Source organism: Squalius cephalus, assembly GCF_949319135.1.
Source record: "Squalius cephalus genome assembly, chromosome: 1".
NCBI classification, from domain to species: Eukaryota; Metazoa; Chordata; class Actinopteri; order Cypriniformes; family Leuciscidae; genus Squalius; species Squalius cephalus.
Window position 1 is genome coordinate 58,417,273 of NC_137122.1, and position 18,321 is coordinate 58,435,593.

Consider the following 18,321-nt stretch of genomic DNA (forward strand, 5'->3'; position numbering starts at 1 on the left):
CCTTTTTCCCTTGGTTGAACATTTTTAAAGTTAGAGCTTATTTAGAGATATCAGCCGAATGGCTCCAAATTTGTATTTGTATGCATAAGGATGTAGTGTAACAACGAATTATTTTTTTTCCGAAGTGTTGACAATTTAGTGTTAACTAATAATTGTTATAAACTGGTACTACCAACAAAATATTAGTGCATTCCTGGAACTGGGCGTCGTTACACTACATCCTTATGCATCGTGCTTACGTGCTTTTCTCAACTCACTGAAGTGATGTCGGTGCCCGGGTTAGCAGTAGCATGAGCCGTCAGGCAAGTGTTATTGAAATAAACTCCTGATGTACTTACACACTTTCCAATGCCTCGTTTTATGAGTACAGAACCTATTTGTACTTCTGTAAAAGTTTGGTACCATTCTGGGCATTATTAGTGTGGTAATTTACGAGATACAAATTGGAGCCAATAGCGCCTGCACTAAGCCATTCGGCTGATATCACTAAATAAGCTCTAACTTTAATAATGTTCAACCAAGGGAAAAAAGGCTTCTGGTGGGGTGTTTGGCTCGATGTCATGGTGCAAAGGACCCTATAGGGCTGCACAATATTAAAGAAAAATGCGATATTCGATAACTCATTAAATAATGCGATATTCGATATGTGATACGAATCTGTGTGGGTTGTTACACACTTAAAGTGTGTAAAATAAACTTAAATTATATATAAAATATATTTAAAATGATGTAACCTACATATGTGTTTCACATTCTTTTTGTGACAAGAAAACATCCCTATAGCTTCTGAAAGTGAACAGCAGTGTTTTACTGTAATATAAGAAGTGTTATTTTTACATCAGTGTAGACCACGGGGTTCAGGGTTTCGGGGTTTCAGGTAGGCCTACATTAGGTTTATCAAAGAACAGAAACTGAATAATCAAATGCAAAAATAAACACTGTTTAGTTTTCACTGTATGAATTAAATATATACTGATTCTTATTTAAGCTACAAAAGTTATTCAGCCAAGAGCAGTGAGTGATTTTCTCTTTGTCTTTTGTTCATGACCACAGTTATTGCAGTAGATATAGATATGCATATCGCGATATATACATTTGCAATATTTCGATAATTTCAATATATTGTGCAGCCCTAGGACCCTAGGTTGATTTTACTCCAAACCATCCCTTTAAAGGACATAGATGAGCTTTGCTATTTTGGATGAAAAAAGTGAAGCAAGAGTTAAAGGTGAAGGAATGAGGGTAAGAGGAGGTTGAGGACAAGGACACACAGTTGTCTTCTCTCGGACAATTTATTCATATCTACTTACGTATAACTAAGTGTATTTTTGGCCTACTATAAATTGGTATACTTAAAGTCTACTAAATTGGAACAACTAATTAAACTTTTAGTGCTTTTAAAACACATTGTAATGGCATTTCAAGTACACTTGAAGTGTGCTAATGGCATCATTATAGTGCGCTCCAAATACAATAAAGTAATCTTTATAAATAATGGCACAGCTTAAGAATTTGCCTTTTACTGACATTTTAACTCTCATATCATCAATGAAAACATGAGAACAGATATATGTACATTGATTGTAGGAACCACCACTGACTGGAATCGAACACGAGTCGCTGCGACACAAGCTCACTCGATTTACCAGTTGCACCACCACGCATATATTCATCACACAAACTTGGATTACATTAACTGGCATAACATTAGTTTTATTCTTGTGCACACACTAAAACAAAGACAAGTTCTGTTCATTCTGAAGAATGTGAATGTGCAAAACTGCTTGTGTTTCAGTGTGTGCGGATGAAATAAAACCATCCGTAACATTTCTCTGCGGTTTAAGGGAACTAGGATCAATATAACTCAAAGGGTGATTTAATTACAGTGAACTAGAACCAAATGAATGTGCAAATGATTCAGAATTAATATTTAACACTTTATCAACTATTCATCCACACTGTTAACCCTTGCTGTAAAAAAAGGCCAAATTCTGACAATATCATACCATTTTCCATTAAAACAGTAATATACCGTAGAAAATAAAACTAGCCTACAGGAATATACTGTGAATTAACAGCGCTCAAAATCGACACTCAGAGGCTGTTTTCACAATCACACCCTATACCCTCATTCACTATTCCCTACATTAGTTCACTAATATAGTTCACTTGAATGTAAAGAAGTGAGTGAATTGAGACACTGATGAACACCTGATAACCAGAATCACTGAAGGACAGAGAAACAAGAACAGAAAAAAAAGAGAAACACAGAAACTACAACTGACTTCCAGCTACACAGAGTGTGAAACCAGTTTACAAACCAGTTTATGATTATTTCTTTCATACATGTACAAAAGTTCTTGTTGAGAATTAACAGAGATTGAGTTAATAATAAAGTTTGTTGTCACCATGATGGAGATCAGTATTTGCTTTAGTTGGTCTCTTGTACCTTAACTGCTTACCATTCATCTCTCTCTGACTGCTGTAACTGTGTGTTGATAAAACACATTTGTTATGGCAAGAAAAAGTCAAGAGGAAGATGTTTAGTTGTTTTTGGCTTTTGTGATGATTTAACACTCATCCTGGACATGTCTGATTTTCAGATCTTTCCTGTATATATTCTTTGAATTTATGGGTATTTCATATTTAGCATATTTATCTGTGAAGCTACAACATGAAATCAACATTTCTGTAATCAGGTCTTCTGAACAATATCGTAATCATATAGTGCATTAAAACATTTTTAACTCCTGCTAGACACAGACACACACAGACATCAGCACATGAATCTCCACAATGGTGACAATCAAAAGTTTCATGTCGCAATGCATGCTGGGTTCCAGGATAGTATAAAACTCCCAGCATGCACTGCTGCATGAATAATAAAAAAATATTGCCACCATTGTTGAGATTCATGTGCTAAATTGTGATATCTCTGTGTTTTCTGAAAGACAGCATAGCTCTGTTTTTTTTTTTTTTTTTTTTTGGTTTATGCATGATGTGTTAAAAAAAAGTCATTGTAATTTATTGCTGTGGTTTCACAGTGGTTTCACAGTGGTGGTAATGTAACACTTTTGATTGAGGATTAAACTCTGAATGAGTAGGAATGAATTCCTTAGTGAACGAACAGGCTATATGATGATTCTGTCATCATAATCATAACTGCAATCATTCATAAACTGTGTGTGTGTGCACAAGTGTGACTTGCACAAAAACACAGCTCAAGTAGCAAAAGAAACACTAATGTTTTAGCATCAGCATCCCAACTAAAGCAAACACTGATCTCTAGAATGGTAACTTCAAACCAAACATTTTCAATTAAACATCTCAACAACAACTTCTGTAGATGTATGACAGAAATAAAGTCATAGTGGTTAATAAGAAGTGTAATAATGTGTAATGTCTGGAAGTCAGTCTTAGGTCTTGTGTTTCTCTATTATCTGATCTAACAGCAGGTGTTCACCACTAATGCTCAACAATCACTGTGTGGATTTCCCTGTGGGGTTGAAAGGGTCAACACTGTTGCCAGTATTTTACTGTAAAATCTTGTTTTTGGGTCACCATTGTGCAGAAGAGTAGAGCCTGTGCTTCAGTCCGGCAGAAGATCTACAAACATTGATGATATGCTGCATGTTGCTTTATTTAAAAAGCAGTGACTGTGTAGTTGCTGGTCCAGTGGAAATCTATTTATTTACCAAAATATTTTTGTGGTTTCAAATGAAATAAGTTCACAGTAATACTTTGCTCAATTTATTAATGCATTATACATTTTAGTTAATACTTTTAAATGACAGTTGGTTAATTTAAGAAAGTCGGTTTCTGCAAGTGAAATTAGTTAACTCGAGTTTTAGTGCATTTTTACAGTAACATACTGTAGATAACAGTAAAGAACTGTACAATTAACAGTAAATCACTGGCAACAGTGTTGCCAGTATTTTACTGTAAAAAAACCCGGTAAGGTATAACAGTGCAACGATAAATTGAGATTAGGGTATTTTATTAATTCTGGACGTATTATCATCCCGCCTATGGTAATAATATCATAAAATTATGATCACTGATTATGAGCAAGATAACAAAATCTACAGTTTAAGGCAGTAACTTGTAAGCACACAGCACAAGACACACAATATATGTAAAATCAAACAAGACTTTACTGAACTACTCTAATACACACAAACTAATCTAATGAACACACAAACATTCATTCAAACAGTGGCAGAAGAAAGTGATGTTATTAACGGAGTATGAATGGAGTCACAAATGTCTAGCATTAGACACTATTTCTTGACCGCAACCTTAGAGAATCAATACACTAGAAATTCAACCTTAATTAGTTTGCTTAACCCTCTGGGGTCTAAGGTGCTTTTGGTCTCTTTAAATTGTAATTACAGCTTTATTTTCTACTATAAAAAGACTCTCCAGTGTGTTCAGGTTTTTACTCACGGCCTCGAGGGACTGAATAAATGAACTGAAGATTTCCATGTCAAAGAAAACCATGGACCAATGATAGTTTGAAGGTGTTTACCATGTAGAAAAGCAGAAAACTCAACTCAAACTGAAATTTTACTTTCACTCTCACTTTGTCAACTCATTGACGTAAAGGAGGCTTGCATCAATTATTGGTAGAAGCAAATATAAGGGTGAGGCTAGTGCACATGGGGAGATATGTCACAAGTGAATGTAGTTCTCGCGAAAGGGTTGTCTGAGAGGAGTGAAAAGTTTGAGTTGCTGTGTGGAATGGAGTATTTGATCATCCACTGTGGTCGCAGGAGACTCTTCAGAAACTTTGCGATCTGTTAAACTTCAGTGACTCAAAGCCATTCTCTCACACAAACATTTCAGCACACAGACACACACGCACTTACGCACTGGCTTTTTTAATATAAACTTCCGATGTGTCTATTGCAGCTACTTTTCCAAGTTTACTAAGATTGATATATATATTTTATTTTTGTTTGGTTGTTTACACCTTCTACTTCTAACTGCTTATTTAATGTTTTCTTTTACATTAAATCATGTGGAGTTAATGTGGATATGTGAATCTACTGTTGCTGAATCACTGTTACTACCAACTGATGTATCTGCAAGGGTTCACTGCTTATGTATTTTTATGTATGTGTGAACCAGTGGTGGTGACTTAAAATTGTTCAATGATTGTTGATTTCTTCTCCTTCTTTGAGGGGTGTTGTTTAAACCCTTTTATGTTGAAAGACAGAAAAAGTCAGACTCTTTGAAATATTTTTGTTTGTTGTATGTAACAGGTGGGTTAGTTATGCTGTCCCGGGTTTATTTTAACTGGCCTACTCTTGTCTGGCACCCGAACGATTTGATTTAAAACAAGTTATTTATTTATTTATTATTATTGATTTAAATAGTTTTTTTGGGGAGACCGATTTCCCTTGAAGTATATCAGGGCCTTTACATTCATGTTCTTTGCAGACCCTTTTTCAAAAACATGAGACAATGCATACAGTTCCCTAAAAACACCAGTCTGCATTAATAATATTGTTTTTGTAATGATTTGCTTCTTATTTCTCCCCTGTTTAGGTTGGCACACTGTAAGCTCACTGGTCAGTGCTGTGAAATTGTGTCTTCAGTTCTACAGTCATCAAACTCCTCCTTGAGAGAGCTGGACCTGAGTAACAATGGCCTGCAGGATTCAGGAGTGAAGCTGCTCTGTGCTGGACTGAATAGTCTAAACTGTCAACTCAACATACTGAGGTACTTGAGGGTCTGTGAAAAATAATCACACAAGGACATATCGTGGCAAACTTATTCTGAAATGCTTAATTTTTTCACATCAATCTATACTTATACTACTTATAGATTTGTAATTAAATGCCTTTCTGTGTGGAGTTTGCATTTTCTCTCTGTGTTGGTGTGGGTTTCCTCCTTGCACTCCAGTTTTCCCCACAATCCAATAAGTGAATTGGAGACAGTAAATTGTCCATAGGTGTGAATATATATGTCTGTGTGTGAGCCCTGTGGTGGACTGGCCATCTGTCCAGGGTGTCCCTTGTCTGTGGCCTGAGACGGTCCCCATCCAACCTCACAGAGCATGAGAGGACCTGCAAAGAAGAATGGGAGAAAATCCACAAATCCAGAACCGCATCTTACCCAAAAAGACTTTAATCTGTAATCTGCACCAGAATAGGTGCTTTAAATAAGTATTGAGTTAAGGCTTTGTGTACTTAAGCAAAGTAAATATTTCAGTATCACAAATCTGTTTATTTTATTTTATTTATTTATTTATTTTTTGGGCTTTGTCATTATGTAGTGTAGATTGATGTTGAAAAAAATAACATAAAACACTACAGGCAGCATAAGGTTGCAACATGAAAAATAAATAAATAAATAAGGGGCGTGAATATTTTTCCAAATTGGCAGCAATGGCTATATAATCTATTTAGGCTTACGATGCTTTAAGTTAAATTGTGTTACTTTTGCTCATTTTAATTAATTAAACAACAAGAGGCAAAACAGATTTTTTTTAGTGTATGTTTGTTGAATGATGTCAATTGTGATTTTCACTTTGATGCAACATAATGAGTATAATAACCCCCAAATCAAAATTTCTCATCGAAGGAAAATCTGCCAATTACAAGGAGCAGGCAAACACAAACCTTTTCTCCTTCTTTGTTATTCAGAGCAGATTTTCTGTAGCGGACTCGAGTCATGACTATACTGCCCTCTATAGGTCTGGTGCAGTCATAGTGCACATGTGTCGAATGTGTCCATCCTGAGCATTATTGGAAATTATATATTGGGCCAATGTAACTCAGTTAAGTTAAAACAGCATTCCCTTGTTTTATGTTAAATAAACCTGATTGAATTAGGTTACAACAACAAAATTAAAATTTATTGGCTGAATCAGTTAGAAATACCTCTTTAAAGCAACAACTGCACATTCACTTTTTTATAGTGCATGTTTATGTGAAAAAAAGCATGTTTTCTAATGTAAAAATAAATAACTTGCTCATCATAAATTATATCCTCGGATGTTTTGAGGTCCCTCAAAATGAAACTGAAACCACAGTTTCGTTCTTTTTCTGAGGTAGATTCTTCCAGGATTATTTCTCACCGCATCCCAAATTTCCGAGTTACTGTAGAAAACCCTGTTACTACCAACTGACATATTTGCACAGGTTCACTGCTTATGTATTTTTTTGTATGTGTGAAAGAGAACCAAAAAAAAAAAAAGTAGTGATCTCTGAAATTGTTATTGATTTAAATAAATAGATTTTTTTGGAGAGAATGATTTCCCTAGAAGTATATCAGGGCCTTTACATTCATGTTCTTTGCAGACCCTTTCTCAAAAACATGAGACAATGCATACAGTGCCCTAAAACACCAGTCTGTATTAATAATATTGTTTTTGTAATGATTTGTTTCTTAATTCTCCCCCCTATTTAGGTTGGCACACTGTAAGCTCACCAATCAGTGCTGTGAAATTGTGTCTTCAGTTCTGCAGTCATCAAACTCCTCCCTGAGAGAGCTGGACCTAAGTAACAATGGCCTGCAGGATTCAGGAGTGAATCTGCTCTGTGCTGGACTGAATAGTCTAAACTGTCAACTCAACATACTGAGGTACTTGAGGGTCTGTGAAAAATAACCACACAAGGACATATCGTGGCAAACTTATTCTGAAAAGCTTTATTTTTTCACATCAATCTATACTCCAAATGTCATTATGCATATGTAATTAAATGCTTTTCTGTGTGGAGTTTGCATTTTCTCTCTGTGTTGGTGTGGGTTTCCTCCTTGCACTCCAGTTTTCCCCACTATCCAATAAGTGAATCCCCACTATCCAATAAGTGAAAAATTAGTGGTGGGCATAGATTAATTTTTTTCATCTAGATTAATCTTACTGTAATCTTGGAATTAATCTAGATTAAAACGGCTTTTTTAATTGAATTCTGACGAAGGCATTCAGAATAGGCTATGTGTGCTACCCAAATAATGACTAAAGGGCACGTGTTTCTTGTGAAGAAATGCCAGAGATTTTGTTTTATTTTATTAAAAATAACATAATAATGTAATTTATTTATTTATTTACTTTGAGCAATGATGGAGCTATAATAGACTCTTCTTATGAGCATATAAAACAAAACAGCTCTTTGGAAAAAATTAAATGTAGCCTAATATTGTAGTAGTTATAAACAAAGGTCTATTTTTAGTTCAGATTAACATTAGAGGGCAGCAATTTTATTCATAATGTCAAAATAAAACCAACGTAATGTTACTTGAAAGCATTATAGCCTACTATTCCTGCCAAACTTCCATTGTTGCAGTTAGTGTTACTACAGTAAATCCATGGTAAATGTTGCAGATCTGTGGACACTGGATAGTTCATTCATGGCATAATGTTTCTTCCTGGCTTCCACGCACTGTTTGATCCATTAATAACGGAGAAATGTGAATGTTTCTCACTAGATCTCGCAGCAATGTTATTACTTAAGTAGCGAATTCAAAGATTTCTTTACTGGACCTCTTAGCACTGTGTAGTAACATTGTCGCTTGATCAAGATCGGCTCGCGCTGCTTTGGTCCAAACTGATAAACAACGGTCCGTCAACCACACGATAACAATAGCTCAGTTTCGTTCCGCTTACATTACGTTTGCCATTTGATGTCGAGAATGTTGACCTGCCTACATTTGAAATAACGAAATTTTGGTCAGCAGGAAAAATGGTCCAACGAACCGTTCGGTTTGAAAATGCGTACCGAACACCGAACCGAATTCGGCTAGGTATATATCCGCGCTAAAATATCAAGGTGAAAGTCATCATAGCTTGCGTAGTATAGACCCAGCTCCCAACCCAACTTTGAGAATAGATTAAAGGCGATATTTTTTTTTATCGCCCGATAAGAGTCTCACATTAACGCAGCACGTTAACGCCGATAACGGCCCACCACTAGAAAAAAATCCACCAAAAGGCACCGGTATGTCTGTCGACCCTAGAGGGTTAATTCTTTTAGATTGTATGGGTAAAAATAAATTTTTTTATTTTGAAATTATAACTTACAATTAAATCCTTAAGATAATTTGTGGCTGAGTTTTGCACATTTTACAACTCATTTTACATTTTACAAGTTATTTCATTTAAATCAATCAGAGGCCACCAGTAGATGAAGCACACTAACATGGACACTTACTGTTGTTGTAGATTATCTCAGTGTTTGGTGACAGAGGAAGGTTGTGCTGCTCTGGCATCCGCTCTGAGTTCAAACCCTTCACACCTGAGAGAGCTGGATCTGAGCTACAATCACCCAGGAGAATCAGGACTGAAGCTGCTCTCTGATACTCTCAACCATCTGGACAAACTCAAGTATGTTAAGTAATATAACAATAATCCTGTCTAGTGTGATTGGTTTTATTTATTTTTTAAAGGGTTAGTTTACCAAAAAATTTAAATTCTGTTATTATTTACTCACCCTCATATCATTCCAAACCTGTAAGACTTTCATTCATTTTTATATCAGAATTGAAGACATTTTTAATAAAATCTGAGATATTTCTGTCCCTCCATTGACAGTGCTACCACTTTAACGCTTCAAAAAGTTCATAAAGAGATTGTGAAAACTGATCTATTTGAATTTAGTTTAATCCAAATTTTCTGAAGAGACATGATCACTTTATATGATTAACAGATTTAACTGACTCTTTTATTCACATATAAAATTCATCAACGCACACATCAGTTATGTTAAACGGAAGCTTAGACATGCTTGCTTGATGTGTGAGAATGTGTGAGAGTTATTCTCGTGTTACGGAGCACATTTGAGCTTCCGTAAGAACCAATGAGGGTCATTCTCGTGTTACGCACACTGTTAACCCTTGCTGTAAAAAAAGGCCAAATTCTGACAATTTCATACCATTTTCCATTAAAACAGTAATATACCGTAGAAAACAAAAATAGCCTACAGGAATTTACTGTGAATTAACAGCGCTCAAAATCGACACTCAGAGGCTGTTATACCAATCACACCCTATACCCTCAGTCACTATTCCCTACATTATTTCACTAATATAGTCCACTTGACAGAGTGAATAAAAAGAAGTGAGTGAATTCAGACACTGATGAACACCTGATAAGCAGAATCACTGAAGGACAGAGAGACAAGAACAGAAAAAAGAGAAACACAAGAACTACAACTGACTTCCAGCCACAGAGTGTGAAACCAGTTTACAAACCAGTTTACAATTATTTCTTTCAGACATGTACAAAAGTTCTTGTTGAGAATTAACAGATATTTAGTTGTTGATGTTTTATTGAATATAATAAAGTTTGTAGTCACCATGATGTAGATAAGTATTTGCTGGACATCTGATTCAATGTTCTCTTTCTGTGTATAAGCTTTGAATTTATGGGTATTTAAGGCAAGACACGGCAGGCAAAAACATCGTTTTTTTTTTTACTGGTCAATTTTGAGATTTTTGGATATTTGTCTTCAATAACATGTCTTATTTCAGACTTGTATTGAAAAAAAGTCCGAAATACACATTTAGGTCTTTATTTTATTACACTTTGTCTGTTTGCATCTGTAGATTTCTCATAAATTCAACAAAAGTTTTAGCCTGGCTGTGCCCTCCTAGGCACTTCCGCTCAATGTCATTTTCCTTCAGTACTACGTCTGGGACTGCTGTATATTCTTAGGTTTCCAGAAATCAATTTTTTGTAGGACCAATCAACGAACAGAGGGAGTGGCTGAGAACGATGACGTTGATGTAGTGCGTCAGTTTGAGTTGGAGTTCAGTAATGGCAGCGGAGAAAGACGTGAGAAAAGCTATTCGGTCCGTTGTTGCAAAACTGCCGAATATACTGAAGTTAAAGCCGGAGCAAGAACAATGTTTGCTGGTAGTAGCCTGGTGATCACTGTACAGCATTTGCGGCAGATCCAAAACGTTTCTCAATAAACAGAGGCCAGACTCTCTGTACAAATGAAATGTACGAGAGTCTGGTAGAACCAGGCTACAAAAGTTTGCGTTCTTAATCAACATGCTGCTCCGCGATCTCTGCCGGCACCCTGTCACCAGATACACCGTTAGGAAGCTCTTTCTCTTCTGTACAATCCTGTCAGATCCAAATATGGTAATTTCCTTTTTATTAGCAACCAATCGTGAAAGTAAAAGGGCTGAATGCGCAATTTCATTGGCTGATGATAAATCTTTAGAGCCCATTTCTCAAAATGAATTTTCTCTCATACTCCAAGTCCGAAATCTCCACTTCAGTATCACCTATATACACCAAACTTTCCAGTCTTGTACCTAGTTATATTATGAAGACATTTATATTTTTTTGTTAATATATTATTCCTAGCCTGATTTATATAACATTTTATTCTAAAAAACATGGCGAAAATATTTTTTTAAGGCTATTGACAGTATTTTCTGATTTACAGGATAACAAAAGTAGATATCATTAAATCCCTCTGTAATTTTTTCCCATCTAATATGTGAACACAGTGAAAAAATATTTTTTAACCTGGCTTTATCCAATACTCAGATTTCGTTTTTTAAAATATATGCAAATTAGCACATATTTAATGAGACATTGCCTAATTTGCATATTTAAACATTAAATTACAGAAAACTTGTAATACATTTTTTTCTCATCTTAATGTAGGTAATCAACTGGGAAAGTTTCATGGTGATATCTACTAGTTAAAAATGTTACCCTATTCACCTGTAGTGTCTCGCCTTAATTTTTATTAAACAAATATCTGTAAATTTTAGGGCTGGGGGAATTAACGCGTTAATCTGTGCGATTAATTTGAAATGTTTAACGCGTTAAAAAAAAATAACGCATTTAACGCAGCACTTTTTTTTTTTTGCCTCGTTTTAATGATTTCCTGTTGCGGCTGCTATTGAAAAGCCGAAAATATGTGCATCGGGTTTCATTCTCGCGCAGCTTTCATGAGCGGGTCTTTTCCGCTCCGTGTGCGCCGCCGCACTCTCCGTTCCGTGTGTCTGTGTGTGTGTGTGTCGGCCATAGGTGTAGGCGGCTGCGCTCTCTGCTCAATGTTCGACTCCGTGTTTGCGCTGCGCGTTCTGCTCTGTCGTTCACGGCCCAAACGCTTCAATCATGTACCGATCACGCACTGGAAAAGCAAAGTCCGCTCAAATAAGGTGAAATTTCTCTTTAGACTTCTGTTTGCTGAGCTGGTATAGTAGGATATTGCTAGGCAACAATGTTAAAGGGATAGTTCACCCAAAAATGAAAATTCTGTCATTTACTCTCCCTCAAGTTGTTCCAAACCTGTATGATTTCCTTTCTTCTGCTAAACACAAAACAAGATATTTTAAAGAAGGTTGGTAATTAAACAGTTGCTGGTCCCCATTGACTTCCATAGTATTTTTTTTCCTACTATGGAATCAATGGGGTCCATCAGTCGTTTGGTTACCGACTTTCTTCAAAATATCTTCTTTTGTGTTCAGCAGAAGAAAGAAAGATATAAAGGTTTGGAACAACTTGAGGGAGAGTAAATGATAATCATACATGCTCTGGTAATAATAGCTTTTTTAGGACTATAGTTTATTTTTATAATTAGTTAAAAAAATTGGAAAAAAAAATCTTAAATTGATTGTTGATTGATTATTGAAAAAGAATAATACATTGATATATTTATGTTTAATATTATTTTGATATAGGACTATTTTTTGTTCCTTTTTTTCCGGTGATTCTAAGTTTAATTATTGATGATTACAAGCTTGGAGGAAATGCAATTAATTGCAATTAATTACAGCAAATTGTGCAATTAATTAGTTAATTTTTTTTAATCGATTCCCAGCCCTAGTAAATTTTCAACATGAAATCCAGAAATGTTTCTGTAAACATTTATTATGAAGGATATTGAAATAATAGAGTGCATTAAAACATTTCAAACTCCTCCTTGACTTAGACACAGACATCAACATCAATAATCAGCATATGAATCTCAACAATGGTGACGATCAAATGTTTCATGTCGCAATGCATGCTGGGTTCCAGGATTGTATAAAACTCCCAGCATGCATTGCGACATGAAACATTTGATCGTCACCATCGCCATCTGTAATTGAGACATTTATTCAAGAAATAATACAGATAAATGTCATGCCGGAGTGGGATTTGAGCGAAGGTAGTTTTACCGGTGTGAGTGAGTGGCACATGAGTGGATCATTCGCTTGGGCCGTGAGTGATTGAGCGAGCGCACTGGCATAGAGTCGAATATTGAGCAGAGCGTCACACCACTTCACTCACATGCTGTGGTTTTTGTGGGAAATTTTACGATCACTGTTTTACGGCTGATCAAATTAATTGACCAGTGATCATTTTAATGGGCCATAACTGGGTATTAATTTTCTATGGATATTATTATCCTAAACTATTTAAAGCAGTGGTTCTCAAACCTGTCCCGGAGTGCCACCAGCCTTGCACATGTTGTATGTCTATAATTGACACACCCATTTCAGGTCTTGCAGTCTCTACTAATGAGCTCATGAGTTGAATCAGGTGCACAGCAAAATCCCCAGTGTTAAATTAACACTCCTCAGTGTTTATATGTGTCCACACTACAGGGTGTTAAAAATGAACACTGAACAGTGTTGAAGTTAATGAGATAATTAAGTTAACACTGAAGCAGTGTTGAAGTTAATGAGATAACTATGTGTTTAATTAAGTGATGATTGGCCATTAGTGGTGACACCTGATGTTAATAAGCAGAATCATTGACGGAAAGAGAAAAAACTAACAGAAAAAAGAGAAACACAAGAACTACAACTGACTTCGAGTCATTACACATTGTTGCACTTATTATTACCAGTTTGACTTTATTTCTGTCATACATCGACAAAAGTTCTTGAGAGTCAACAGAAGTTTAGACGGTAATGTTTTATGGAATTTTTCTTTTCAAGTTACCATTAAAGTGGTCAGTGTTTGCTTTAGTTGGGCTCTTGACTCTTTTAATTTTTTAATATTAGTTTTTCTCGGGTTGCTACAACTCTGTGTTTATAAAGCACATTTGTTACTGCAAGAGAAAACATGACCTGCTCACAGTATGTTTTGATGATAAAAACATTATCATGTAGTGACCTGATTCACTGATGTGAGAGTCTAAATTTTTGACTATATGCTTGATGGCTTGTTTTAGTATTGGTGATTGTAGTTCTGAGATTCTACAGTTTGAGATCCAACAGCAATATGAAAAATTTTGAAAATACTTTGAGCAAAGAAGTCATTATGTTTAAACGCACAGACATCAAGAATCAGCATATGAATCTCAACAATGGTGACAATAAACAAACTAGTGACAAACAGATAAACTCTGAACATCACAAAACAAGCTACTAAAGTCAGAACAAAACAATAGCAAAATAAAAGCCAACAGAAAAAACAATGAAAATTACAGGACAATTCAGCTGCATAATTTATTCATGCTGCAATGCATGATGGGAGCCATTGATGCGTTCTGATTGGTGGCTCCCATCATCCACTGCAACATTAAGCATTTGCTTGATTGTCACCATTGTTGAGATTCATATGTAGATTCTTGATGTCAGTGTGTGAATTTAAATCCTTCAGATCTTTAAAACATTACTGGAAGTAACTACTGTAGTGAAAAAATAATAAAACATGTGGATAATCAGTTTATAATGCTGGGTGACATCATTGAATCAGGTCACTAGTAATTTCATCATTGAAACATAACCAGGGCTGAATTTCCAAAAGCATCTTAAACTTAACTTGATCGCAGACCAACTGCAACATATGGTCTGTACGATCAAATTAGGCTTGCGATGCTTTCAGGAAACACTGCCCAAATCATAGTTTCTCTTGCCACAACACAAATGCTTTATAAACACAGAGTTGGAGCAGCCAGAGAAATACTAATGTTAAAAAGTAAAGGGTCAAGAGCCCAACTAAAGCAACCACTGGTCACCATAATGGTGACATGAAACGAAACATTCCATAAAACATTACCATCTAAACTTCTGTTAAGTCTAAATAAGACCGTGTGTAGATGTATGACAGAAATAAAGTCAAACTGGTAAAATAATAAGTGCAATAATGGCTCGAAGTCAGTAGTTCTTGTGTTTCTCTATTTTCTGTTCTTGTTTCTCTTTCCTTCAGTGAGTCTGCTTGTTATCATCAGGTGTCACCACTAATGGCCAATCATCACTTAATTAATCACATAATTATCGCATTAACTTCAACACCGCTTCAGTGTTAATTTTTAACACCCTGTAGTGTGGACACATATAAACACTGAGGAGTGTTAATTTAACACTGGGGATTTTGCTGTGTGTGATAGATGAGGGAGACATACAAAATGTCTCAAAATACTAAAATAGTGGTACTCCAGGACAGGTTTGAGATCCACTGCAGGGCTCCAGACTGCGGCCAAAATGGTCGACAAATGCGACCATTGTTTGAGAATGTGCGAGTTAAAATTTGACGTGGTCGCATTTGTGCGAGTGTATGCATGGTCACGCACTTAATCGGTGTCTGCCTACCTGCACTTTCATTAGAAATTTATCTTATCTGTTAAGTATTATCGATGAGGCCAAATCGGCTAATGATTGCATTCACACCGGGAGCAGGAGCGTCGCGTGAGCAGCAGTGAAGTGGTCCAGTGAAGTGCAGAGGCTATTTTTTCTGCGCTGCTTTTGACGGACAAAATAAATATTGTAACGTCTGAAGAACGACAGACAAGGGAGGATTCGTACCTGAACTTTTAATCGGAACACAAGAACAACTTTCTCTCTACCCGGCCTTTTCCGAACTCACCGCATTAACCCTATAACTGCTGGTGTAAAATAAAAAGGCAATTTCACAACAATAGTTACTGTAACTAATTACTAGTTTTCTGTAAGTTGCCCAGCACTGCTGTCCACACAGAGTTTAGATGAAGGCTATATGTAAAAAATATATATATATTGTAGGCCTGTCGGCATTTTATCCAGACGGATCCGGCATTATGGGAGACTGAAACTGCTATTTTTTTAAACCGGGTCCCAGAGTGGAGAAATCTGAAAATGACACCCTTGCATTTTTGCGTGTGCAGCCAATCCGTATATGTGACCGATCACGGAAAGTAGGGACACAAGTCGGTTCTGGGGCATTTTGAGTTATTCACAGATTCTGAAAGTGTAGTCTCCAAGCTTTCCAACGATGTGTAACACATGGGAATCTGATAATATTTGGAGAAGTTATGGCCATTTGAAGGTAGGCACTCAAAAAAGCTCAAATGGAAGAAAACGGCCTCTAAAGATTGTGCAGTTCTCACCTCTCTCTGCTGCTGGGAGTGACAATAGGGCTCATTTACATCTCATTTAGATAAGCCATACCCCCTTTAAAGCTGTAAAGCACAGGGAGGAGCAAAAAGGTCAGGAAAATGTGCCATCAAAGAAAAAAATATATTATTAATATATAAATAAATGTCTCTTAGCATCTACCGATAAAACTGTATAGGCAACTCTTATGTACACTGAATAAAAAATAAGATAAACTCTAGACAATGTTCAAATCAAAAATAGGATGTGCTATGTGATATATATATATATATATATATATATATATATATATATATATATCACATAGCACATCCTATTTTTGATATATATATATACAGTATGAGTATGAATCAGAATAGATTTTATTGCCATTGTCAATGAAAGGTTTCACAGACTAGGAATTTTCTTCTGTGTACTCATGCAACATGAAACAAGCTTTTGCTAATGATAAATGATAAGCAATAAACTATGGAAATAGGCATAGGCGTAATTTGCGGATGGGACATGTTCCCACCACTTTTTGCCAGAGTCGATATTGTCCCCACCACTTTTTAAAACATCTCGCGGCACGAATGTACCAATTCTACAAATAAATAAAACATCTCCAGTTAACTGGCAGAGCATTCATTTCGTTCGTTTTTTAAATAAGAGACTAGCGCTGAAATGTGTTTTTTTTAAATCAAGTGATCAAAGTGCTCGTTGCCGCTGCGATCAGTGGCGCGGATACAGTGTTTTCTCGTGTGGCTCGCGCACACACCGCACTGTCTTCACTCGGACGCGCGCTTCAATCCGTTGCGTTGCGGATACTCTCTATTCGTTCTGGTGAAACCACAAAAGATAATGCAAACGTTTGCCTGTCCCTGCTTGATATACAACCACTGATGAACATAATCGTTTTGATGAGAGAAAAAAACTCTATGAGAAAAAAAAACCTATATGAGGGCGGATTAGAACCTAGAACCTCTGACACCGTTGGCGAAAGCTCTACCACTGGACCAATAAGATGCACATTGGTTAAGTAGGCGGATCTATGTATTGACACTGACAACATGTATTAGGCTACATCTCATTAAACAACATATTAAACCTCATGTAACCTACTATTTAAATCGATTGCTGGACATCGTAATGTTATTGGCGTCCATCTTCATTGAATTTTGAAATCAGATAGAGCCGGCCAGAGCGCTGCATAATAGCCTAAGTAGCCACACTGTTCCCTTGGAGGGCGGAGGCAATAACAAAAGAAACAAAAGCCGGCTTATTCAGTATGGAAATATGCACCGACAATGACACGCCCCTACTGCATGCTAGAATCTCAGAAAAACAAGCCAATTTTAACCTCAAAATGTACGCTTTTAAATATACCAATACTGCTATCTCAAACATGGAGAGGCTTCTTCGTGATCTCAACTAACAGATTCTGCAAAAAACGAAAATCACCAATTTTGGAAAAAAACCTCGCTTCTTTCTCATTTTGCTCGAAAGTTGTGCTTAAAATGTCTCAATAGGCTATTTGACACATTCATAATTAATACTTTAGCCGGTTCTTTGTGGCAAGCTTTATGCGTCCGCTAACTAATCAAATATTGTGACTCATCCCTATTTTGTACCAGGCCTATGGTTGTTCTGTTCATATTGTTCAATAAAGTTCTTAGTGTAGGCCTATCTCTGTGGCAGAATTACAGCGACACATACTGGTCTGGCATGCAGACTACATAGTTTTCAGTGGTTTCGTTTTCATATGCAGATATTTCCAGGGTTCTCAAGTCTCACGCATTGGCCGTGAGACACACGCAATTCAACCAGTTCACATGCTCACACGCCACACCGTGTGTTTCTCACGCTTAAAAGGCAATGCCAACCAAGTTGTCCTACAAGCTTTATAATAACGTTGTATACGAGGCGCGGGCACACAAAGTGAAGTTTACTGCCGCCAGCACGTATCTCGGCCAGATTGGCAACATAGATGCGCGAACACACGGAAGTTGACGGAACATTCTCGGCCACCGTACGTTCGTTACTAGGCAACCAACAACATCGCGC

At 36.4% G+C, this 18,321-nt stretch overlaps 1 protein-coding gene across 3 annotated transcripts in view; it reads left to right on the top strand.

Annotated features, from left to right (window-relative positions):
• Positions 1-18,321, top strand: part of LOC307166749 (uncharacterized protein) — a 206,856-nt gene that overhangs the window by 16,125 nt on the left and 172,410 nt on the right. For all 3 annotated transcript variants that reach the window (XM_079885370.1, XM_079885371.1, XM_079885372.1), the window contains exons 6-8: positions 5,551-5,724; positions 7,417-7,590; positions 9,170-9,331. In XM_079885370.1, the coding sequence (XP_079741496.1) occupies positions 5,551-5,724; positions 7,417-7,590; positions 9,170-9,331 (510 nt within the window). The remainder of the gene's footprint in view (positions 1-5,550; positions 5,725-7,416; positions 7,591-9,169; positions 9,332-18,321) is intronic.